The sequence below is a fragment of the Bemisia tabaci genome, chromosome 1, assembly GCF_918797505.1.
Source record: "Bemisia tabaci chromosome 1, PGI_BMITA_v3".
In the NCBI taxonomy this organism is placed as follows: Eukaryota; Metazoa; Arthropoda; class Insecta; order Hemiptera; family Aleyrodidae; genus Bemisia; species Bemisia tabaci.
Window position 1 is genome coordinate 76,032,628 of NC_092793.1, and position 25,640 is coordinate 76,058,267.

Sequence of the window (25,640 nt, forward strand, 5' to 3'; positions counted from 1 at the left end):
AGAAAACTTGGCAACGTCTGAAGGTTCATACGGCGTTCTTCCGTAGCACGGTAGTGCAGCTGTGCTAAGGAAAAACGACTTATGAGCCTTCAGACGTTGCCAAATACCCTTCGACGAGTCGCGAATTTTCGGGAAAATTTGTGAAAATTTCTCCCCCGATTTTTCGGAGGATCTAGTTTGAAATTTGATCTTAAAAGTGTGAAAATGTCAAGGATAAATATTCGTAACTTTCTTCGATAATAAATATTTTCTGAGAGGTGATTTGGCAACATTCGAGTGCTCTCGCGACGTTTTTTCCCCAGCGCGGCAGAGCTGTGCTCAGGAGAACGACTTATGAGCCTTCAGGCGTCGTCAAATCGCTCTTGATACCACACGAGACTACCGGGAAACTTTGGTCTATTTTACTTCGAAGTAGGCATCCGGAAAATTCGTCCGAAAACATTCATATCGCTTCTCGAAAGATATTATTCTCTCTGGGGACATTTGGCAGCATCGAGATGTCCACACGACGTTTTTCCCTAGCGAGGCAGCGTTGTACCCGAGATGAGAAGGTTTCCTCCGCTAGTGTCGCGACGGAGGTGGAAACTTTCCAGGATGTTGACAAAGGATCAAATTTTCCCGAGAATGTGAGCAGGAATTTCCAGCAACTCTCCCATCGGCTCTCCAAAGTTTGAGCGATTACCATGTATATGACCATGTGTCTTCGTTTCTCCGTCAAAGTTTTTCGAGGGTGTAAAATCGTACACTTCGGGAATCCCCTGTAAAGTATCCACTAATCGATAGATCCTCAGTAACGGAAGCTAGGGGCCACCTGGAAAATGGTAGGAAATTTTAAAAAGCCAGAGGAAATCCGGAGGAATCGGAGATTTCTCCCATTCTGAGAATGAACCAACTTTCCGGGTACTTTGGAAGAAAATAGAGCAGAGGAGAGAATTTCAAGATATTGTGTGGCACAGTTTTCATCCCCGGGGCCTCCGGATTAAAAAGCTTCCTTCGAGGAAGCCAAGAAACTCGGACGAGAAAAAAACGCCGAGACTCGGGCACGAGGAGAGCATCCCTGATCCATGACTCGAGGGCCGGACAGGCAGGGACAAGGGACACTCGAGGCTGGAGTGGCAGCGGCTGCCTGTCGAAGGCGGAAAAACAGGGACAACGAACGGGACGTGGCGGGGCGGGGAGGGGAGGGGGCGGGTGAGTGACATAAACGTCGCAACGTCTAAGAATGAGGAATTACGAGTTTACCGCTATAACTCGGTCGCTATGGCGACGCTAATGTCACGTCCCTCCCCTCGGGGGTAGCAGCGGGAACGGGAACGCAGGGCGTGGGATGCGCCAGGGATACAGGGTCCGTCGGCGGCGTCGCGGACCGGGGTTGTGATGGATGTTCACACTTTTTATCAGCGGCAGATCTCTTGCGCTGGCACGGCGATTATCCGCACAACCCCCTCGCACCGTCATCTGGACCTGGTCGGCCCCGGTCACTCGGACTTCCTCCTCTACCCGCCTTCGGGAGACAGCACTGTCGTCCGCCCCAGTTGAAAATTTCCGCCTTTACGCTTGCTTTGGCTTACCTTCAGTTACTTTTTTGCCGTCGGATCAACCCTAAGGACTTGGTTGATCCATCAATTTTTTGGTTAAATTGGGCGCATTTCTGCCGAACGGAACTATGTGGATTAAGACATGAGCCCTAAGACCCATACTGCCGTCGTGAGAAAGAGCGCCGTATGAGCCCTAGGACATTGCCAAGTTTCCTCCGATAAAAACCGAATTTACTGGGAAAATTGTGAATATTATTTTCCAAAATGTTCAGACGATTTTGTACGCAATTTAATCTAAAATATCCGAAAATTTCAAGGAAAAATACGCATTTGGCCACTCTCGAATGTCTGTACGGCGTTCTTCCTTAGCACGGCAGCATAAGAATCCATGCATAACAGGGCTAACGTCATAACGCACATAGTTCCGTTTGGCAGAAATACGTCCAATTGATCGTAATCGTAGGTTGCTCTGAGACAGAAGGGGATGTAGAAAATGTCGTGTAGAACTGGTTCTTATGCAATTGTTGGTTTGTTTCTTTGGGGGGGGGGGGGGCATGGGCATTTTTTAAGAATTTTATTCGTAATCGTTCCGCATGGTCTCAAAGGTACGACAATTTCCTTAAATTAGTCAGGGAAAACCTGGTTATTTAAATTCAAAGTCCACCCTGTCTAGAAGCACGGAGCTGATTGTGTGATCCGGTCGAAGTGGATGATGCTAACGAGAAGGGGCGCAGTGAGTGCAGGACTCGGTGCTTGAATGAAGACGAGGCGGGAGGGGGCGGGGGAGGGGGGCCAGGCGGGGGTCCGGGGAGGCTGCGAGCCGTGCTAGTGAACCCGAAATCTATAATTCTTTGTTGGGAAGGAATACGATCCGTATTTAAAATCCCCTCATTTTGAACGTGAGCCAATTCTGCGACCGAACGTAAAACCGTTGCCAAATGCGAGCGGATTCCCTTCCTCCTTCGCTTTTCGCCGGCACTCGCTTCCCTCCAGCCCGACAACAGTATTGTTCGATTAATTCATGGTCCGGATGCAACTGTGCGGGCTGCATCTCAAGTGACTGCGGACCGACCGATATCATAAGGCTCCTCTCCCGGTACTAACTGGGGCTCTCGAACTGGCGCTAATCCTTTAATTTCTCGGCCGTGACTCCGTGGAATTCTTCGGAGGTCCCAAGATCTGATCCATGATGTGCTCCGATTCGCATCGGCAGACTGTCTTTGAAAGACAGTAGTCGCGGTCCCGAGATCACGCGATAATTCGGCAATTTCCGAGTTCATCGGCGAAAAGTTCTTGGTAGACAGCCGTCGAAATCTTATTTTCGCCGTGCACCAATTTTAAACAAGAACTTGAATAGGAGAGTGCTCAAGAGAGGAGGGTGGAAGGGGGTGCTCGCAGTTCCACCAACGGAGTCCCAAGGATGTGACCTTAAGTGCCTGTACAAGGAGAGCACGCACACGTGGGTAATTTTGAGGTTAGGTCATGAGCTCGTAGGACCCAAAAGTGCAGTCAACCTAATAATTCGAATTATCCAGAGTGATTTATTATCGCAATTGTCATGACCCGTTGTTTGTAACGCACGCATTTGACTCGGTTTTTGCATTTTGCTCATTTTTGCGGAATAACGCTCATTGATGAACATGATTGACCATCTTGGTTTGATATCGGAATCTAAAGATCGGCAGTGACATTTTTCGTTTGGAGGTTGGCTGCCCTTCTGGGCCCTGAAAGCTCCCTGTTTCGACGTGTTCGAGTACGCGAAGGCGACCCGGAAAAAATGAACGTTACGACCGCTGGTACCTACTAACTATAAGGTAACCGGGAGACTTGGCAACCCTGAACGCGGGCCGTCGCGAACATTCAATAATTGCAACCGAAAGTGCAAATACAGACGAGCTCGGAGCGTTGCCGGGATGCACTCGACCATGCCCCGACGAGGGAACAACAACAACAATAACATGTAATTTTAGCACAACTTTTCGAGACGCTCTCCGTCCCCAGCGCCGCACAGTGGATCGAGCTGATAGGAGAGGTCGAGCATGACATTTTTTGGCTAGAAGTTCAAAATTTGATGTTTAATTCGTTACAAATTCAATATTGAGGGGTGTTTCTTTAATAAAATGTCACGAGGAAACCCATACAGCCACTTTTAGAACCTCAAAATTATGTATGAGCGGAGTTATGAGCGTTTAAAGTTTACGAATTTTGTTCGACCTCTCCTATTGAATCGGTCCATTGTGCGCCGGCGGCCGCGGGCCTCTTGGTCCCGTCTCTGTCGGGAAATCGCCGGCGCGGTGTAGAGCTCCGCGATCGCTAGGCAACTCGGTGCCATCAGTCCTCTTTCTCCGCGCCTCCTCCCGAGCTTTAATCCCGCAAGTTGCGCCTGTTTTGATCTTATCACAATGTGTCTACCGTAAGGGAAAGAGAATAGATGCACTAAAAATGCACGGAAAAGCTCCGTACGGGTACGATAAATGTACGGATTTTTCGCAGAAAGGCAAAAAAATATGACATTCTCGCTATGTATCGAAAACTTAGCCATTGAAGTATGAAAACCTCTTTTACGTACGTTATTGCATCACGTTCTCGTAAAATCTCGGTTAGATTCCGCGTGTCTCAGTCCGTTCATGTAGCATTTTGTAATGCCACCCTAGCGAGTTTGCAAGAAGATAGATCCTTGAAAGTTGGCAACAATGTTTTTCCTTCATTTAGATGTATGTGAAACGATGGATTCCCGGCGAGCAGCTTTATTTACTCAAAATCGATATTTTTAATGGATTTAAATGGAGGAACAACAGTGTTGTCAACTGCAAATCGCCAGTGGCCACGATCCATGGTAAGTCCGCTAAGATGGCGTATTTACCGCAAGGACCATGCCTACCCTCCTTACGTAAGCAACGAGTTACTTCCTATCGCGCAGGCACCACGGAGGGTACGTTACCTCAAGTCCCCGAGTCAAACGCAGCTTAGTCCTCTCGGGGGTTGCAAAGCTCTCTCAAGGAGTGGGTTAGTAAACCGACCCCCGGGTTGGGAGCTCATCGGGAATTTAAGAGCGACCTTTAACGAGGCTACGCCAAACTGGAGCGCGTGGACGAGGAAGAGTGCAGCGCAGACAGCGTAGTGCCGTAACTCAATGGCCCATTAACCGAAGGCGCTGAATCGGCAGTATCGGCGAGGCGGCGGTGGCGGCGGGGAGCAAAGCCCTGGCCGGCGGGCGGGGTGCGCACCTGTGCCGCGGGAGAGCGCTGCGCGGCGGCGCGGGACTGCAGTCTCGGGAACTCGCGGCAGACGACTGCATTATTGATTGAAGGGTTGACGGTGCAGACTGCCCCCGCCCCTCCGCCGCTCTGCGCCGCGCCGGGGCGAGGTGAATACACCTCTCCGCGCCCCCCAACCCCCCACCCCCCGACCGCCACGTGCCCGCGCCCAGCGTACTCCACCCGCCCTCGCCACCCCCTTCCCCTCCCGCCCGCGAGTCCCGTATTGTGAACTTTAAACTTTACCCCTCGTGCCGATGTACCGTACCTGCAGCGGGTTGGCGTCCGCATGTCTGGGCTGCACCCGGGGATTCAGCCCCTCGCCATCTCCGAAGTCCACGGGTCGGGTCCAGGGATTTCTATTGAATTTACCAATCCGAATCCGAATTTTGAATTTTTTATCTAGGGTTTCCGATGGTATGGAGACCTGGAAAGTCCGGAGCCATCATATGCCCCAAGCATAAAAATAGGGACCAATAAGTGTAGAGAGGGTGTGAAGTAAGGGAGTAAAAGTAACATACCTTAAAATTTACCAGGAATGATGATGTTAAGACCCAACCGCGCTTCAGACTTCCCATGAATTGCTACTCTCTCCTAATATCTAACGCTTTAGAAGGAAAACGAGTAATTTCGAAAGCAAAATCCCAGTCAAACAGGTAAAAATCCGTCACTTTGAAGGAGCAGATATTTTTCAAATCTCAAGCTAAAACTGCCAAAAATTTAGCCTGAGAAGGGTTCTTTTCGGAAAATTTTCCCGGAGAGGCTCCTGGTCTCCCCACACACTTAGATCCCCATTTTGTTTCAGCAACCCCCCGTCTCTCCTGGTGCTGTCGCTGGATCCGCCACTGCCCTCTCAGGGAACGCACTAATTTATGGGACTGGAAAATCGTTTATATTTCGATGCGGTCCGACAATAGGGTTCGGGTTGGCGTTAGGTTGCGTTTGTTATTGCCAGACCGTGCGGAAATGCGTGTGGTTTTATGGTTGCAAAACCAATCTGCCATGAGAGAGTGGCAACGTCGCACGTCGTCGGGAGGCCCCCGTCCCCCATTTTATGGTTCTAAGTGGTAGCGCCGGTCCGCATTTAAAATGTAAATAGAGGCAGATGCGCGGGCACCACCGTCGCGTCGCTGGAAACGCGAAAATGTCAACATGTCAACAATTGTGCGTAAATGTTCCCGACTTCCCGCCGTTCGGTTCTTATTTTCCCCGCGACACCTGCGCACGGTTAGTGTCCCTTAATCGCCGGCAGGTGGCTCTGCCGGAGTCGCTGTGGATTTTCGCGAGGTGTCACGGAATTTCACGCCACTGGCAACCGCTAGATTCTCGGCCACTGGCAGTGGCTCCGTAGTCAGGGTCAAATACGCTGTAATTGGTTGGCCGCCATTCTGAATAATAGGGAGCATGAGGGGGGGGGGGGGGTGTTTTCATTCTAAAAGAAAAGTCAGGTTCCGTGGCCCAGTGAAGGAGGCCCGCCCTGAATTCAAGTCCGAAAAGTAAGTTGCCTGAAAAAATCTCAATTCGTTCAAAAGTTGCGGGGCGGGGTGGTGCCGGGCTTTCTGATCACACTGTATGGCTCAAGAGTCATCAGCTAATGGGATCGGTTGGTTTTAACATGGACCGATTCAGATGGGAGCGAACAGTGGCGTGGCGTGAATTGCGATGTATCGATTGTTACTCCATTTAAACCTATGGTAAAGAATCGATTATTAAGGTGTTCGCTGCGAACACCCTGTTTATCGATCCTTTTCCATAGGTTTAAATGGCATAATAATCGATGTATCGAAATTCACGCCGCGCCACTGGGAGCGAATCCCAGTCCTGTCGCGGCGACAAGGAACCCTTTAAGCAAGCTGCAATCAATGGCCAGGTCAGGTGTCCGCAAATTATTTCAGCCGCCTGGAAATTCGATAGCCCCTGGGAGGACCGGCCCAGGTCTGTCTGATCCTTGACAGCTCTCCCCTCGTTGCCAATTGTAAAAAAAATATATATATTCGAGAATATTTCCAAGAGAGAGTATTTTCACCAAAGGAGAATAGACCAATGAGGATTCTGTATGTCAAATCGAGATATTATGGTGCTCTACACGAGAAAGAATAAATACGGTTAGAAGTTTCCAATAACTTTGCTTACCTACTGCGAAACGTAGCAGTACGAGCGGTTTTCAGAGTTACTAAGAACATCGAGAAAGTATTAAATGCACCTTATGAATTTTTGGAAAAACAAAAATTCAAAAAAATTGGTTAGGCGGGAAAAACCGGGGGAAACTGTAAGAAATAGAATTGGGGAACCCAGGGAATATTAAAACCACGGATCGACGACAGGCTCAAATTCTAATATTTGGCTGCTCCAATGGTTCCAGTACTGCATTGCGCCTTCTTGATCCCTGCATAGTTCAAATGTAAGAAAAATAAAGGAATGATACAAAGATCACACAGAGAATTTTCAATCTGAAGAAAATCGTATAAACCGCGTCGGATTGTAACAAATCATTATTTTTCAAAATCCTAATTTTCAAGTACATATATCTCATTTTCAGAGCATCTACAGTGAGAATCGTCAACTTTCGCACACCTATAATGAAACCGAAGAATGTGTATCTTAGATCAGGACGTCGGAAGTTTATGTTCCTTTATATGGAGAAAGGCTAACCGACGGTCCTTTTGAAACTTTTAGTGAATCCTTTTGTACCATGCTTAAAAAATCACACCAAATTTTTAGGAAGCATTTCGAGTAGGTTTCCTGAAAAAAACCCATAACCGGAGATTTTTAAATTTTTTAATTTAGAGACGGATTTTTTGCGTTGGAACATGTCGTTCTCTTCCAGTGGAATCGCGAGCCCGCGACGATGGGATACATGGTGAAGCCGGCAGCGCGCCGCGCAGGGAACAGGGGATCGATATGAATGAATCCCGCGTGGAGACACCAAACTAGTTTTTAAAAAGGAAGTGCTGTTGACCAAGTTATATCAAGTAAATCGGATCCGAACAACACAGAGACTTAATAAAGCAGTGTCCCCCTGCCCCCCTGGTGGCGGGGAGGGGGGAGCTGGGACCCTTCGCTTCGGTCACTTGCAGTTCATAACTTTTACTACGCGGCCATGTTATGCCTCTTTGTTTTCACGCGTACCGAGTCACTAACTCGGGAGGCACGAAAATAGCCTCCCGGTGAGACCGCTGCGCTGTTACCAGATCGGGGCTTTTCACGGTTACCCATCAGGAATGCAGTTCCATTTTACCCGATGGCCGTTGAGTCTCCATCGTGACGCCAGATCGATGGAGAGTTTGTGCCGGTGGGAAATTTCATTTGGCGAGAAAAACTATGTCAATAAGTATGAGCAAAATCCCTCTGACTTTTCAGAGAATATTATTCACAAGTTTCTCTGAAAATTTGTAGTTTTTCGAAGGAAATTTAGCAACGCCTGAAGGTTCATACGGTGTTTTTCCTTGTATTAGCACGACAAAATAGCTTCAGACATCTTACATTTTATTAAGTGAGGACACGCTAGAAGTTTGAATACGAAAGACGACAAAAAAGAGGAAGAAAGGAAGAATGAGAAGAAAGGAAAGGAGAAAGCGAAGAGGATGAAAGAGGAGTAGTGCGGAAGTTCGAGAGGTGGGAGAAGACAAATTGCGAAGAAACTAACCGCTTCTTGTTTCCCTTTTTCTTTGATTTCTTCATCACCTCCTTTTCGCCTCCTCCCTCTTTTCTATCTTTTCTCTTCTCTTCTCCACCCTCCCATCTGACATAAACTAGGAGACCTGTTGTCTCAGCCTGTCAGACGAGGGTGAAACGGTCGAAGCCCGATGTTGGCAGTTAGCGAACCTCGCCACTGCGTCCGAACGCTTGCCACCTGATTTTATGAGACAGAATTCCTTGTCGAGTAATGATCGTGGCTGCCGTCCGTGATGGTACCGACACAGGATCTCCCGGATTTTCGGGTCGTCGCGGGTGGTCTTGGCAACGCCGCGCGCGCCGCCGCCGCTACGGCCGCGTCTGAGACGAACGTGTGCTTCAGAGAGGGTATTCATTAGGGTGGCCCTTATTTTGGACTTTTTGGAATTTAATGAGCAGCACCCCCTAGATTGGTTCTATTTGATGTAAAAACACTGTAAAAAAAATTTGAGGCCTTTACGTCAAGGGTAAATGGTGCCGAAAACAGGGGAAAGATGCAGCGCGTAAAACTGAAGAAGCGCATTTTCACGCTTTTCGCCGATTTGACTGCCGTTTTTAAGGGAGTTGTAGATGCTCAACACCCATTATTGATGGTGTTTCTAACACAACTTTTTGCGTAGATTTAGGATATTTTAACAGATTTGGCCTCAGGTAATTACCTACCCCCCTTACGGTAGGCTAAAGTGGCCCCAAAACGTCATTTAAGCTCCCGAAATCGCTTTTTTCCGAAGTTCGGCGCTTGTTACGGGCAAATGCAAAGGCTTCAAGAACTATAATTTTCTTGTATGTGGTACAACTTATTCCGTAGATTAAGTATATTTTAACATGTTTGACCTCAGGCAATTACCCCTCCCCCCTCCCCCGCCCTGCGCACAGTAGGTTGAGGGGGCACTGAAACGCGATTCAAGCTCCTGGAATCAGATTATTTCAAAGTTAGGCGCTCGTTACTTGCAATTTAAAAGACTGGAAGAAGCATAATGTTCCTCCACGTATAAAATAACTTTCAAATGCACAAATTTTAAGAAAAATACTGAGGAAGGGTGTAAAAAAAACTTACAATGACTTTGGTTAGTCCGCTCTACAGTTTCTTCCGTAAAGTTGATTTTTTTAACATTGGGAAAAGCTTTCCGATAATCGCTAATTTTCCAGCCATGTTGATGGATCTTCTTTAAGAAAGTTAGACGAGAGATGGAATCGCTCAAACAATTTATATGACGAACAAGAAATAAAATTGGAAACATCTTTTCCTGAAATGTCTTCTGCTGATTGTAGTTTTGTTTTCTTCTCTCCATCTTCGAGAGGGTTTTCTTTAGATAAAGCAGTTACCATTTTCCGTTTGCACTCAACAGAAATATCTCTGTCAAAGAAAGAAAACGCTACAGCTTCAAGGATCAGGTACCACAAATGGCTCATGAGATTTGATACCGTAGCTTTTGTAGCTACATACGGTATCAAAATTCAATCAATTTTAGCAAAATATTTCCTAGGAGAATTTGGCTCCAATCCGGTAATATGCGCACCAGGTGCTTTTCACCACGCGCGCTGGATGATGAAAGCGATTTATTCACTCAAAATTTACCTCTTTAGAGGACAATTTGAGCTTAGCGAATCAGAGCTCAAGGGTATCTTTGATGTCTGTGTTTTTATTGTGAAAGTTTACATCAAAATTGCGGGTTTACCTCAACGCGCTCAGTGAAAGCTCCCCAACATGACATCGAGTTCTTGCAAATTCTATCAAATTATAGAAAAATCGATTCGGTAATCTCTGTAGCTACGGTATCAAATCTCATGAGCCATTTGTGGTACCTGATCCCTGAAGCTGCAGCGTTTTCTTTCTTTGACAGAGATATTTCTGTTGAGTGCAAACGGAAAATGGTAACTGCTTTATCTAAATAAAACCCTCTCGAAGATGGTGAGAAGAAAACAAAACTACAATCAGCAGAAGACATTTCAGGAAAAGATGTTTCCAATTTTATTTCTTGTTCGTCATATAAATTGTTTGAGCGATTCCATCTCTCGTCAAACTTTCTTAAAGAAGATCCATCAACATGGCTAGAAAATCCTCAGTACCTCAAAAATCGCGAAATTGTGAAAAAAATCAAGGTTGTCAACGACACAGCCGAACGCGGCGTTAAATTGTTTGAAGAGTACAGCCAGAAACTCACGAAATCGGACGAAGAGCGGCAACGGATTCTTCAGGTTGTTAGCGATTATCGGAAAGCTTTTCCCAATGTTAAAAAATCAACTTTACGGAAGAAACTGTAGAGCGGACTAACCAAAGTCATTGTAAGTTTTTTTTACACCCTTCCTCAGTATTTTTCTTAAAATTTGTGCATTTGAAAGTTATTTTATACGTGGAGGAACATTATGCTTCTTCCAGTCTTTTAAATTGCAAGTAACGAGCGCCTAACTTTGAAATAATCTGATTCCAGGAGCTTGAATCGCGTTTCAGTGCCCCCTCAACCTACTGTGCGCAGGGCGGGGGAGGGGGGAGGGGTAATTGCCTGAGGTCAAACATGTTAAAATATACTTAATCTACGGAATAAGTTGTACCACATACAAGAAAATTATAGTTCTTGAAGCCTTTGCATTTGCCCGTAACAAGCGCCGAACTTCGGAAAAAAGCGATTTCGGGAGCTTAAATGACGTTTTGGGGCCACTTTAGCCTACCGTAAGGGGGGTAGGTAATTACCTGAGGCCAAATCTGTTAAAATATCCTAAATCTACGCAAAAAGTTGTGTTAGAAACACCATCAATAATGGGTGTTGAGCATCTACAACTCCCTTAAAAACGGCAGTCAAATCGGCGAAAAGCGTGAAAATGCGCTTCTTCAGTTTTACGCGCTGCATCTTTCCCCTGTTTTCGGCACCATTTACCCTTGACGTAAAGGCCTCAAATTTTTTTTACAGTGTTTTTACATCAAATAGAACCAATCTAGGGGGTGCTGCTCATTAAATTCCAAAAAGTCCAAAATAAGGGCCACCCTAGTATTCATCCCGCGGACCAGAGGATAGAGGAAAGTCCTATCAATTAAGGAAAATGGAAATCGATTTCAAGTCGGTCTTTTGTTCGTTCGCAGCTCCCAAGGCTCGGTGGGTGCCACGCAGTCATCGGGAGTAAATATATTCGTGGTCCAGTAAGGTTTTGCCTCTCGCTGTTTTCGATGATCAGAAGTGTTTTCTTTTTTCTTTCATGAGGACTCTCGATGACTGAGAAAACACGTAGGATTTTTCTTGGCGGGAAAAACAATGCATTCTTGAAGAAAGTTTTGAACTATTAGAATCATCGGGCGATGTTTCTTTGAAATTACAGGAAGTTTTAAGTCTTCGCACAAGGGATGAAAATCGCGCGTGAAAACTTCGTCCCAAAAACGTGTCGTTTACCACACGAAATAACCTGTGCGTTGCAACCGCTCGGGCAGGGTAGAATTATCCTTCAGGGACTGGTCATTAAGGGCCTCAAATCCCTAAGTTTAAGAGCCCCATGGCACCCAAAACTCCAGTCTTGGGGCCTCGCTAAATCCGTCTTTTAGACCAAAAAGACCCCTTGAGGATCTACAATTTAAAAAAAAAGCTCGGACATGAATTGCTCAGCTATATTCTAGAAAAGAAAAAAAATAGAATTACATTCGAGTCAATTTCGCAACCTTAGAACGGAGTTGCATTCCTTCGTCCGGGAAAGGAAGCACTGAACTACCGACTCGATAGAATGTTCGCTGCCGGAGCTCTGGGGTTTTTAAACCGATTTTGCGCGGCAAAACAATCGATATGTATCGATATCGAATGGATTAGTCACTCGATCAGTTGACTCCGACCCTGGGACGGACCTGCGTCCATAGATCTCGCCTCTGCGAGCATCATCCAGGAGTGAGGAACGGACGATGAATGGGCAGCACGGGGCATGGGTACCTTCGACTCCCCGGCGGGGGATCCTGCCGGGGGGGGGGGGGGGGGGCGCCGAGGAAGCGCCTCGCGGTTGACTCACCGCGAGACCGCGACGAGCCAGTCAGTCCCGCGAAGACACAAAGCCGGGACCGGGGTTCGCGCGGCGCGAGGATGAGACTGACCAAGGTCACGGCTACGAGTGTCATTCCCACCGAACAATTATACCTTATATTTTTAATAAAGTTCACCATCCGCCCAAGGACAAGGGCCCGGGCCCCCCGATCCGATGACCGCCGCGCCACCTGCCGTCTGCCCGCTCCAGTTCGGCCTCTATTAATCGTTGCTCATCGCCGCATCTCGACGCCTCGTTAATAGCTGACCAGCCTCCTCGCCGTTTAGCTCCTCGCGGAAAGCGTCGCTCCTATGCTAATTGAGAGGATCTAGGACCGTACTGCCGTGCTAAGGAAAAACGCTGTACGAGCCTTCAGGCGTTGCCAAGTGTCCTCCGATAAAAACTGAATTTACCAGGAAAATTCTGAAAATTATTTTCCAAAATTTTCAGACAATTTTGTGCGTAATTTAATCTAAAATATCCGAAAATTTCATGGACAAATGTGCATGAATGTCGTCAAAAATACATGTTTTATCAAGGGAAATTTGGCAACGCTCGAATGTTCATACGGCGTTCTTCCTTCGCGTGGCAGTACCGTCCTAGTCGTTCCTCGAACAGCTCCTCCGGGAGGCCTCATGAATTACGTAACGCACTCTTTCGGCGTTTTTGACCCCAAGCTTTTGTGATGGAGCTCCCTATCTGTTAACGCGCTAAAACAAAATGACGTAACGCTGCGAGCGGGAGGGAGAGCGTTACGCAATTTTTGAACGACCCCTTCCCTTAGTGAGGATCTATTTGGTCGCTATTGTGATAAGTTAAACAGCACCGTGTAAAGTACCATTCCAACGAATCTTCAGCAAAATCAGTCAGTCTTCGGAAATAGAGCTGCTGGGGAATTCGTGTGGATCCTCCTTACTGCGGTGTCTTATTGTTTATATCGTCACGAAAGAACGTAACTATATTTCAATGTTGCCAAATTTCCCCTCGCAAATTGCAGTTTCATCAGGAGAATTTTGGGGTTTCGTTTCGTAATCGAAATTTCCCTGACTTAAAATATTTGGGGGGAATTGCACGGATACATTCTTGTAAAAAATTGAATTGTTTGAGTCAATTTTGCAACCTTGGAATGGTGGTACGTTCCTTCGTCTGGGAAATAACGGTATGACAGGTGAAATGGCACGATTTTAGCACCACCTGATGGCGCGAAGGCGTTTTGATTTTCACTCTCACCTTAGTATAAAATACGTCCTAACGCTTCTGATGAATGCATCATATGGTTAAGTTTCTGATTTTTTGAATTCAAAGTAATTTTCCTTTTGTATTTGTAAAGAAAAATTTCTCCAGCAATTTTTGTCGGTAACTCGAGTGTACCAATATCTAAATCCCCAAAATTTTCGGCACCGAGGTCTCTGCGCTCGTGAACGGTCACGTTTTCGGCGAATCTATTTTTTTCGCGGATCCGAGCACCCCGAAACGATTTCTTGTCACGCGCACCTGACCCGCACGCGAGGTTGTTGGTCCCCTCGTTACAATTCACGTTTTCCCACGGATGTGATCACGCGTTTCGGAAATCTGGCAAGCCTGGCCTGTCACTCGCACCCACTTCTGTATGGAACATCGGTAACATTCTGGCGCAGATTAAGCCCCGAGGCTTTGTTTGTCCGCGGCCCTCCCTCGCCGTGTGTATCCATGTCCTTATTTTATATTTCGATTTTAATCCCTCCTAATGAAAAAAATGCCATCGATCCCACTCGCCGGCGCACAGTGGATCGAGTCAATTAGAGAGGTCGGGCATGAAATTTTTTACTTAAACTGGAAATTTTGACGTTCATTTCGTCACATTTTAAACTTCAAGGGGTGCTCATGAAAGGAAATTTCACGAGAAAACCATTGGAATCACTTTCAAAACCTCAAAATTTTTATGAACGGAGTCATAAGCGTTTAAAGGTTTCCAAATTTTGTCCGACCTCTCCTATTGACTCGATCCACCGTGCGGCGTTGTGAATCGCGTTTTTGATCGGATTAAAGGAATTCACCCGGAATCGTCGAACGCTGTGCATGAGTTTGCCCTCGTTGATTCGGACCTCGGCTCGTTCATTGCACGTGCCAATTCCATAACCTTGCCGTGAGAACCACTTCATGCTCGGCAGAACTTTAGTCCCTCGAGTAAAAATGTGTTTTTCTCGCATCCAAAGCATATTTTTCAAGTATTGGACATCAACAGGGACTAATGGAGCACTTTGTTGTGTTCAAGGTGTCTACAAGTCCGGAAAGTTCGGAAATAGTTCCAATTTTTCATGGCGGTCTGGAAGTACTGAAAATGTGCGGAAATCCCGAAGAAAGTCCGGAATTTTGTTCATTTTTGTGTCATGTTTGTCGCAATTTGAGTGAAAAATTCAAATTTTTCAAATTTCGTCAAAGAAGGGTACTGAAAAAGTATGAATTTTTCCGTTGAGGAGGCACTGAATTTCTTGGAAATGTACTGAAAAAGTACTGTAAAAGAACTGATTTTTGGTCAGCCTGTTTTAGTCGTCTTTTGACACCCTGTACCAATCAGCTCCTCCTCGCTAGAACTTCTATACCCCAAATGTTTCTGGTTTTACTGTAAGCATAGATCTCGTTTCGACCTCTCCGCGCACAGCGATAGATATGTCCCGAACGCAGGTTTTTCGTTGGAGAAACGAGACGAGAACGAGGATAAAGAGCGTGTCGAGAGCCCCGAAATCCCGGCCGCACCGAAGAAGAACAGCGCACGAACAACTCGAAGGATGCCAGATTTCTGACGTTAGAATATAATTTAGCGAGAAAATCCGCGGGTATCCTGCTAGGTTGGGCAGCGTCGGAGTGCCCTTAAGACGTTTTTGCCGAGGAGGAGCCACGGGCGGGCGCGCTCGTTCCACTCGACGGCGCGTCGGGCGTCGGGCGTCGCGACGCGGCGCGGCGGCCGACGACGTCAGCGACACTTATTACGAGTTCATCACGATCTTGACATTGTGTCCGTCCGTCTGTGCCGCTGCTCACTTTCATTCACAAATCATCGACACGAAGCGAAGCCGCCGCCTCATGGCAGCGGGGCCACTGGACCAGCCGTGCCTTTGTCCGCGCTTCGCTTACGCAACGCATTCGCTCCACGTGGTCCAAGGCTTCCACGCGACGCCCAACAGGAGTTTACGCCCGCCATTTTCTCACGTCGACCGGCACCTAGAACTTGAACATAGAGTACATAGAGTCGTAATGTAAATGGGAGAGCTGGCGCCATGTTTTGCTCGACGAATTCCGAGCCCGGTGTGCGCCGAGTTCGGGTCGCTTTTTCGATACATTTTCGATCCAAAATGGCGGTGTGGAATACGTGGTAATTCCTATCTCCTTTGTTGTTGTTGTTGTTGTTGTTTGTTGTTGTTGTTGTGTTGTCATCGGATGGCCGGGTACCCGTGTATCGCAAACAATCGATTATGTATCGAAAAAGTGACCCGGCGTCACACAGGAGTCTCGGAATTCGGGACATGGAAAATGCTTAAAAGTGGCGCCAGCTCTCCCACTTACATTACGACTCTATGTACTCTATGAACTTGAATCACTGTATTTCCGTCCTAAGGAAGAACGCCGTATGAACCTTCAGACGTTGCCAAATGAATCAGTGAGTTCGAAAACACACCAACTCGGAAAAAAAATTGTTCAGGAAGCACCTAAAACTGCGCAGCGGGCGAAGAAGTTAGTTCGAGAGAAACATTTTTGGTGCCAAAGGACAAGTACTTGGAGACTTTGTAAAGCACCAAGCTGAAATCGATACACCATGTTTGAAGACAGCGAATTGAGCTTTTAAAAATTTCCGAGTTGGTGTGTTTTCGTTCTCACCGACTTTTATAGACTGATTTTTCGTAGTCTGCCCTGAAAAATTTATTTTTTTCGACCTGAATAAAGTTTGAATATTTATATAACTTGATGGTACAAGGTATACATGAACCGAAAAAGAAAACCGCAAAATCGGATGGTCACCCGTTTCCCTTGAAATGGCCAAAAATTGGTATTTCCAATGAAATACTCCGATTTTTCCCTTTTCCCGTCGCTGTTTCGAGCACTTCTGATTGCAATTTCGAAATTTCCTTTTGCGTGCAGATGCTTCTATCCGTAAGTGTTACTAAACCGTAAAAAAGTGAAAATCGAAAAAAAACCCGAGTTGGTGTGTTTTCGAACTCACTGATTCAAATATCCTTCGATAAAGCACGGATTTCCTGGTAAACTTATATTTTCCTTCCAACTTTTCAGATAATTTTGTTCGCAATTTCATCTAAAGATCCCGAAGGTATCAAGGAAGAATATTCATACCATTCCTCAAAAATAAACATTTCATCGGCGGCGAGCTAAAAAAGCGTCAGTCACTCCTCCGCGTGTGTGTGATCTAAATAAGCTTGCCATTCACAGTGATACCACTATTCGACCACGTGGGAGCTCGGATTGCCTACACTATAAATTGAAGGCGAATTGGCGTTGCGTTAAAATCTCCTCTCGTGGCGTGGCTATCTCGAAACAACATTGTGCTCATTGTCAGTTGTGACATCTCGCGCTCCACGGGACAAAATGTATAAATCGCATGTAAGGCAGCCTTTGATAGTGTTGTCTCCATGAAGCGATTGTCTCATCTTTGAAACGGAGATCTTGAGTTTTGCGCACCGCGATTTTCTTCGCATGGACCGCCATTACTTGTTTCACGATCAAGTCGAAGGACCCCTGAACGCACGCGTCTGCGTGTCTGGTCTCCAACAAAGCTGATCGTTGTCTGACCTTTAAAATTCGACTCGAGGTATTTGACCGTGCCGCTTCCTACCCAAGTCCCCGTCTATTGTCCTAAATTCGAATTAGTCTCTGACCGTGGCGGAAACGCAATGCTAATTCAGCCGATTAAACGAGATTTAATCGCCGTTCGCTTCCTATTTCTTTGTTTTCTGTATTTTGCGTCTAGCCGGTGGATTTCTTTTCGTATGATTGAATATTTGGCGCCCTCGAGCTTTGAAAGGCAAGAGCTTTTGAACTGCTAACTTGTCAAAAAAAAAAAAAGAAAAATAATGCAAAACATTCAGAATTTTCTCGCCCACCCACTGATAGAGCCGAACTTTTTTCCGCAACATCTTCCGAATGATAGCCCATGAAACAAGTGTAAAAATTGATGTTAAATCAAATGAAAGCTTCTTTTTTCAATTTCAAAAGGTATCGTCCTTCTGCAAACTATTTTACGGAAGATCGTCCAATTTTTCTGTTGTTTATGTTTACATTAAGAACCTGCTATTGTATACCTGTACATCTCTTCCTATTTTTATGGATATGTTTCTGTACCTTTCCTTTTCATCGCGTTTATTTTTACTTTTACCGAGTGACCGGTTTTTGAAGAATCTCGTAACTTTCGGTGAAGTCAGGATTCTGTACTGTAGGCACCACGAGCAGATAGCTTCAGATTGTCAAAATTACAATAAGAATATTTATCGCTCCACCGAAGCACCGAAAATTTGTTGCTCCGTCTTACTGTGTCGTGACTACAAAACTTTCGCACGGATCAATGATTCTATCCAACCGCCTCGAGTAACGTCATTTAACGTCGAGGAAAATGGCGGCCAAACCCCAACTGCCCTGTAATTTTACTCGATTAACCTGGAGTTGAGCTCCTCTCAGCTCTGTTCGCCGAGAACAACGAATGTCTTACTGTAGCTCCTCGCAGATGCGGGTTTTCACAATTGCTAAGTGACGAGGAATCGAGCAGTGGCGGTTACGCTCTCGTGTAACTACTCGGCGCCTTTGGCGAAAAACCTCTCAACTCCAGCGAGAGCTCTATGTCTATCGGAGGTTTGGCCGAGCGCGGCAGTGGCAAGCACATGGTCAGCCGCGACGCGACGAAGCAGACCTTGGGAGCGTTCTTTCAACCGCTTCTCCGCGGTACCTTACTCCTGCCGCGCTAAGCTAGAACCGCCTAACTCCCGTGGGGAACCCCGTGGAGATACGTGGTTGTTTCCGAGCACGGTAGACTTCCTCCCATTCCGCCGGGCCGGGCTTCTCCCGCCATCGCTCGTCATTCATCTGTGTCGCTGTCTCGGTGCGTATTTATAGTAGCAGACCCGACGTTGCCGCCTCATCGCCATCTCCACGAATACTCAGAGCGGAATTGAAGGGTTTCCCCGTCGATTTGGCAACAGGCCGGGCTCTCAGGTCTAGTGGTACTTACAACTCGTTTATTTCGCGCCGAAGCGGGGGGGGGGGGGGGATGCTGATTTTTCACTAACCATTGGCAATTATTTTTATCGCTCTCTCGATATGTGCTCTGCATTCCTGTGCGTGGCCGGAGAGAGGTAACCTTGCGCGCGCGGCACTGCTCAGGAAGTTATTCGTCGTCGAAAATCGCGGATATCCCCTCAATGAAGTCGGAGGAGAGACTAGAGTTTTCCAGGGCTGTGCAATTTGTGCCTTATGAGAGTTGAAACTGTCGCAATACGCGTCCTTAATTTAATAATTGAAGTAAAGTAAAATAATTAAAATAAAGCGTGTTCGTCATTGAAATCTGTTGATTATCTTCAATGAAGATTTCCTTCAACATCGTAGGTATGCAATTTGAGCTACACAGGAGTTTGCATAGTTGTATCATATGTTTTACTTTTAGTGCGCGCACTCGGCATAGAATCTGAGCTCTGATTCATATCTGAAGCTTTCAAAATTTTATCGCGGTTGGGTGGTTTTTAACTACCAGGAGAATTTTCTCAGCTTGTCTCAGAAACGACGTATCAGTCTCCGATTTTTCTTGACTGAAAGGTGTATTCAAGAACATACGTTCGGTTCCTGACTTCCCAAGCTTTCAATTTTGTCCTTGATGAATCTAGGTACGGAGGTACCGTGCCAATTTCTATGAATGTTGGATTATCAATCATCAAATGCGAATAATCTCTGCAATAATTTGCCGGTTTTTTGGTGACATTGAAATTGATGGGGTTTTTATGAGGCCGGAGAGACCTCTATTTTTTAGCTGTTGTTCTCATGATTGAATCGGACGTGCGAAATCGGCTAATGTCCATTTTTCCAGTCTTCAGTTTTTTTTTGAGTTGATACTACTTTTCGGAGTTGGATTCAACCAAGTTGTGTTAATACTCGTCTCCAAGATACCTTAATCCCAAAACGAGTCCTTTCATCACTCTTATGGTTGTATCAACTCAAAAAAACTGAAGACTGGAAAAATGGACGTAAGCGGTTTTCGCACGTCCCGATTCAATTGTTATGCTTACCACTATGATGCCATTATGGTTGTCATCGCTCCGGACAGAACTAACGGCTTGGTTTTTTTGGGTGTGTTGCAGGCTGCAAGATCAAAGCGCTGCGCGCGAAAACGAACACGTACATCAAGACGCCGGTGCGAGGCGAGGAGCCGGTGTTCGTGGTGACAGGGCGGAAGGAGGACGTGGCGAAGGCGAAGCGGGAGATCATCTCGGCGGCGTCGCACTTCACGCAGATCCGGGCCTCGCGCAAGAACAACCTGGCCGGGGGCTCGCTCACGCCGCCCGGACCCCCGATCAACGTGCCCGGACACACGACGATCGAGGTGCGCGTCCCGTACCGCGTCGTGGGCCTCGTGGTCGGGCCCAAGGGCGCCACGATCAAGCGGATCCAGCACCAGACGCAGACCTACATCGTCACCCCCTCGCGCGACAAGGAGCCCGTCTTCGAGGTGACCGGCCTCCCCGAGAACGTGGAGCAGGCCAAGCACGAGATCGAGGCCCACATCGCCGTCCGCACCGGCACCGGGAACATGTCCCCCGACGGCATGCTCTCCAACTCCCCCGTCATGGAGGACGGCGACCTCCTCAACTCCCTCTGCAAGTCCGGCTTCGGCTCCCTCTTCAACTACACCAACTCGGACACCGCCCTCAGCTTCCCGCCCTTCTCCGGGAGCTCGGGCTGCAGCTCGGCCGGCTCCGCGTCGTCCAGCTCCTCCAATTCGGGCGCCAACCCCCTCAACGACCTCTGCAACATCTGGAACATGTCCTCCTCTCTGGATCGCGACGAAGGGATCGGCGACTCGCCCTCCTTCGAGACTGCCAACGCCACCTCGAATATCTGGTCGTACCCTTCGGTGACCCGCCAATCGGCGTCGCCCACCGACTCCCTGTGCGGCAAGAGGGATTGCGTCGTCTGCGGGGACAAGGAGGTGACGGCGGCTCTGGTCCCGTGCGGTCACAACCTCTTCTGCCTGGAGTGCGCCAACAAGATCAAGGGCAGCGCCAACGCCACCTGCCCCATCTGCAGCACCCTCGTCATGCAGGCCATCAGGATCATCTCTTAAGCTAGATTTTGTTATCCTATTTCAAAATTTTATCTCAACCCTACTCTGACGATCCCGGCTAGCCGGGTCTGAACTTTATTATTTTCGAGCCCTTCACTTTATCTTTTCCTCAACGTATCAACTTGTACTTAACTCCTTTCAACTCCTGCGAAAAATGAAAGAGAAAGACATTATTTCTAATTTTACCTTTTATTGTTAACTTGTTGTTTTGTTAGATATATATGTTCAAATTGTTTTATCATGTTTTGTTTTTCATATTGTTTAGGTGATCTCACTTCGTACGGCTTATTTATTATTTATTAAATTATTTCTTTATTTTTCTTTTTTTTCTCAGTTTAATTTTATTCGATTTTATTTATTATTTTTTATGATTTTTTTTTTATATTTTTTTATCAAGGTTTATTTGCGTTTTTACGGTTACATTTGAAATTTCCAGTATTGAACAGATTAAACTCGGTGACTTTTTTTTATTGCAAATTATGTCTTCACCTGACTTGTAAGCTTTAAGAGATGAGGCATTGATGAAAAGACGAAGCATTTGTAATGCATATTACTATTCATAATTTCTCTCTTGAACATTTCTACTGAACTCATTACGACCACCGGTTGACCACTTTCATTTTTTAAAAGAAAAAAGTTATTGAGGTTTATTGTAGTGAGACTTAATTTAGGAAATAATTTTATATTTTTCACCAACCTTGTTGTTTGAATTCTAGAAATTTTAACCAGGTGTACCGAAAACATCTTACTCCATAAATGAGGGATCTGATATCATGAATGATATATCACTTTTCCTTCTCTTTCCTTTTCCAAAACAATTAAGCTTTAACAATGTTATTTTAAAGAGAAAAAAACGAGTGAATTAAATTAAAAGATACTAAATATATGATATATTTTATTGTGTGATTTAAAAATTTTAATTATGTTAAAAAGACTTATAACTGAATTTGTAAATATTTATCTATATGAGCTGAATTTCTAATTTATTTTATTTTTTCCCTTCAGTTACTTTATTTGTTATAACGATAATGATTAAATTATATTTATTATATTATATGTATATAGATTTATAACTTAGTTTTCCTTTTCCATTTTTTCTCTTGCGTTCATCTCTCTTAAAAATGGCTCTCAGATTTTTTTATTTCCTTCCATTCTTCGAAAATGAGATGGTTCAGCATAATACTCTTAAGATGGCTCATATATTTATTTTCGTAATAAAAATTTAAAAAAAAAGAAAAAAAATTAAAATTGAGTAAATCATATTAAGAAATAAGTTTTTATAAACATCAGACTGTGATTTATTATACTGCCAATAGTTTACAGTAAGTAACATTCATCAAACTTCACACACTTCTAATTATCTCTATCAGTCTCTTCTTTTTCTTTCAGTCCCATTCGTACTATTTTGCAGCTACCTTTACGGCAGTCCCATTCCTAAAATGTTTAGACTTGCTGCCTGCCCGTATTCTTACTTGTATTCCTTGTTTGAACTATCTTCAGCCGGATACTTTTCCAAAACAAAACAAAAAATCCTAATTTCTCAAAAGTTGAATATCCCCGTTGCATTAATTAGCCAGGTATTCATTTGTATTCCTCCCAAATCTTGACGTTGTGTCTCATCCAAGGGGGTTAGACTCGATCTATTGCGCTCTTTTTTCAAAATCAACCGTATTTGAGACGTTTTTTACACCCGGTTTTTGGCAGGGAATTTCAAAGATTAACGTCTGCTAATGTGATTCTGTTGAAGCACCGTCAGTCACACGAGAGGCAGCGACCGGTCGCCAAGTTTTGCGAAAAACCGATCAAGTTTTCGATTAATCCTGTGACATTCTCGCCAGTTTCGGCAACGTTGCTTCCTCTTTTCGGCAACTCTTCGTCTCCGCTTCCAGGAATCACTTTCCTCATCTTTTGTCGTCCATTACCTGCAGTTTTCATTCTTATTTTCTGTATGAATAGACCCGGGCCGTAGCAGCAGCTTCTCTCATTTCTCAAAAATCCCGGATTGTGTGTTCTCTCTCCTCCCCCGTTTGTCCGGACCCCTCGGCATTCCCTAGCGGCTCGAGTGTGTTGTAGCTTCGCACCACGCAGGCGCACCGCCAAGACCACCCGTCCGTACCCAGAATTTCTCATTATTTTACGATTTCATGTGGATTTTTCAAATTTCAACCGGTCGAAAACTTAGTAAAATTTGTCCCTTTAAAATGTCCTAGCCCACTTTTTATTCATAGAAGTACTCGCCAAAGCAAGTGTACAGTTCACAGGCATTAATTACCATGTAATTATTAAGCCCGTCACTTTTTTTCAATTTTCTCTAGGTACTGAAACAGTATCTACCTTCACAAATGGACTTTGGACCATAATTTGTGGAAAAGTATCTGTTGCTAGTGACTCGCGATTTTTTCGCACGAGGAAAACGCTGGTTGCCCCGTTTTCGGTTTTCTTCTTCTGCTTGTACGACTTTTTCCTCTTTTCGTATGGAGATAAGCATCTGCGAGGGCAACTTAGACTCTTAGGGTGCCTTTAAGACTGACTAAATCAAAATTTTCAGCTCGACGCTTAAGACTCTCCATTTTATATTTTGATTTTTGAAGCTTCAAGCTGCTTATGAAATGAAATAGCAACTGAGCTGGAAAATGATTCATTTTGATGCAGTGGTTGTTTACTTAGATAAGTCGCTTTTGAAATACCCCCCCCCCCCCCTCATCCCCCTTTTTCTTTAAATTATGTGTTGATTTACTCTCTGGTGTTCCCACCCTGTGAGGAAAGTTTTTGGCATAGGCTTTACAAGCGGGAGTTTGGATAGATTTGTTTAGGTTTGAATTTTATGTTGTAACATGTATTGGCACCCTGTGTTAGTGTCTAAATGTTGTGAATATGGTATGTTGATTGTCACTCTTCTCGTTTGGATTCGTGTTTTTGTTATGAGATGATTAGGCTATTCATTATTAACCTCCAATTTGGTTAACTTTTCAATTCTAGCTGATTTTAATTGCGATTTATAGCACTCAAGTACTGTGAGACAGGCCCAGAGATGTTTGTTGACTAGCTCAATTTTTATGTTGTTTTTCCCTCGGTATTTTAGTCTTACTTACTCAATTATTCCCCTCTACGTGTTTAATTAACTTTTTGTTACTAGTTATCAGAGCAGTATACGCTTTTTCTTCCTTTTTTTACGAATTTTATTCATATTTTTGTTTCGAGAGTCTACCAAATGCCTCTCAGTATTTTATGACTTCTTTTGCATTCATCTCGTACTTACGTGTGTAAGTGCATGCTCCCTTTTACTTAATATTCCAGAATCATTTATTTTGGCAGCATTTTAGTTTTTTATTTTTCTCGACTGTCTTTAATCGGCGGTTTATAGCTTAAAGTTTTTTCGACGTTTCGGTTTTTCTCCTCTAAGAAGATAATTCTAAACTCGAATCCTAAAATCATAACTAATATCCTTTTTCACCCCCCATTGAACTGCGTCCCAGGGGCACTTCCTGATACCTTTTCCCATTCCTATCATTAAATAATTTTGTTCTCCATTTAAATAATTGCTCGAAGAAATGATTTGAATGAAGCTGATACAAAATTAATTTGAAAGGAAAAAGTAAGTTTAAAAAGGAAGGGATAAGTATTTTTATAATTTAAATGTTATTTGTATGTCTTTAATGTGTATTAGGTTTTAGTAGGTATGTACTTAGACGTTTGCCACTTTTGGGCTCACGTTGCTTAGGCCATTGGTAAGAGTATTCTGTTGCGCCATTTTCTTTTAGTCGGGAGGAAACTTTCCATAGATCTTTGCCCTGCAAATGTTACTTAGTACTCATTTCTGTCCCCTATCTTCTTCCTTTCCCTGAAAGTCTCATTTGTGTTTTGTATATCTTGACCTGCTCCAATAATTTATTCAATGTTAGAAATATCATCATCGTATGGAAATATCATGTGTGTATATATTGCATGTAAAGTATATACTACCTTGCATAATGTAATGAATTCACATTATTGAAAGATGGTAGGTATAGGAAGATATTTTTTTTATGTATTTAGTTACTTTTTTATATTACTGTTCAAAAATATAAATATTTATAAAAACATGGATAAATTAATGTTTTATTACTTAAATATATTTTTTATTATTTGTAATAAGAAACAATTTTTCGCAATCCCCCCTTGCCCTCCCTTAAAAACCAATTGTCATTGATGGATTGGTCATGTCACAGAAATACACCCGTGGTTACCTACCCCTAGACTTATTTATTTTTTCTATTCACTTTTTTATTTTGAAATATTTTTAGACTCTTAATGTTATTTTGTTTGAGACTTTAATGCATAATAACGACAGCTTTATCTGCAAATGTAAATATACCTCTCCTCTTTTTGCTGCAAAAGAATTCAAAGTCATTCTCTTCAGTTAGTATTAACTCTATTTAATGGCTCAAAATTATCACTAACAGTCAAAAATAATTTTTAAGAAGTCATTACTGTTTCTGAAAATATGCGTATGGACCTATAATTTAGCTCTGCACTTCTTAATCACCCTTTTTTACAAGCACATCCAACAAATAGACATGAAAAAACTTGAATATTATGATTAAAATTGCTGGGGGAAAAATCATTTCATAATAGTGTTTCAGCCACTCTTAGAAAATTTTCTATTTCATGTTAGAATACCCCATAAGTTAATTTTCCAGTTTTTAACTTGTCCTGGTTTCTGAAATATTCCTGCCTCCTGGGTGTATATATGACTGCTCCTTTACAAGAATCAAATATGTGTGTATGCTCTTGTGTCTCTCGTCATCATTTGTCAAAACTTAATTTTGTACAATCATTTCAACCATCTGGAACTATTTTCAGTACATTTACTCACTTAGT

General features: G+C 44.5%; 1 protein-coding gene across 1 annotated transcript in view; it reads left to right on the forward strand.

Moving 5' to 3' along the window:
* LOC109036370 (RNA-binding protein MEX3B) overlaps positions 1-23,031 on the forward strand; it is a 53,265-nt gene extending 30,234 nt beyond the window's left edge. The window contains exon 2 of the mRNA XM_019050552.2: positions 19,798-23,031. Within this exon, the coding sequence (XP_018906097.1) occupies positions 19,798-20,780 (983 nt within the window). The 3' untranslated portion in view covers positions 20,781-23,031. The remainder of the gene's footprint in view (positions 1-19,797) is intronic.
* The last annotated feature ends 2,609 nt before the right edge of the window (positions 23,032-25,640 follow it).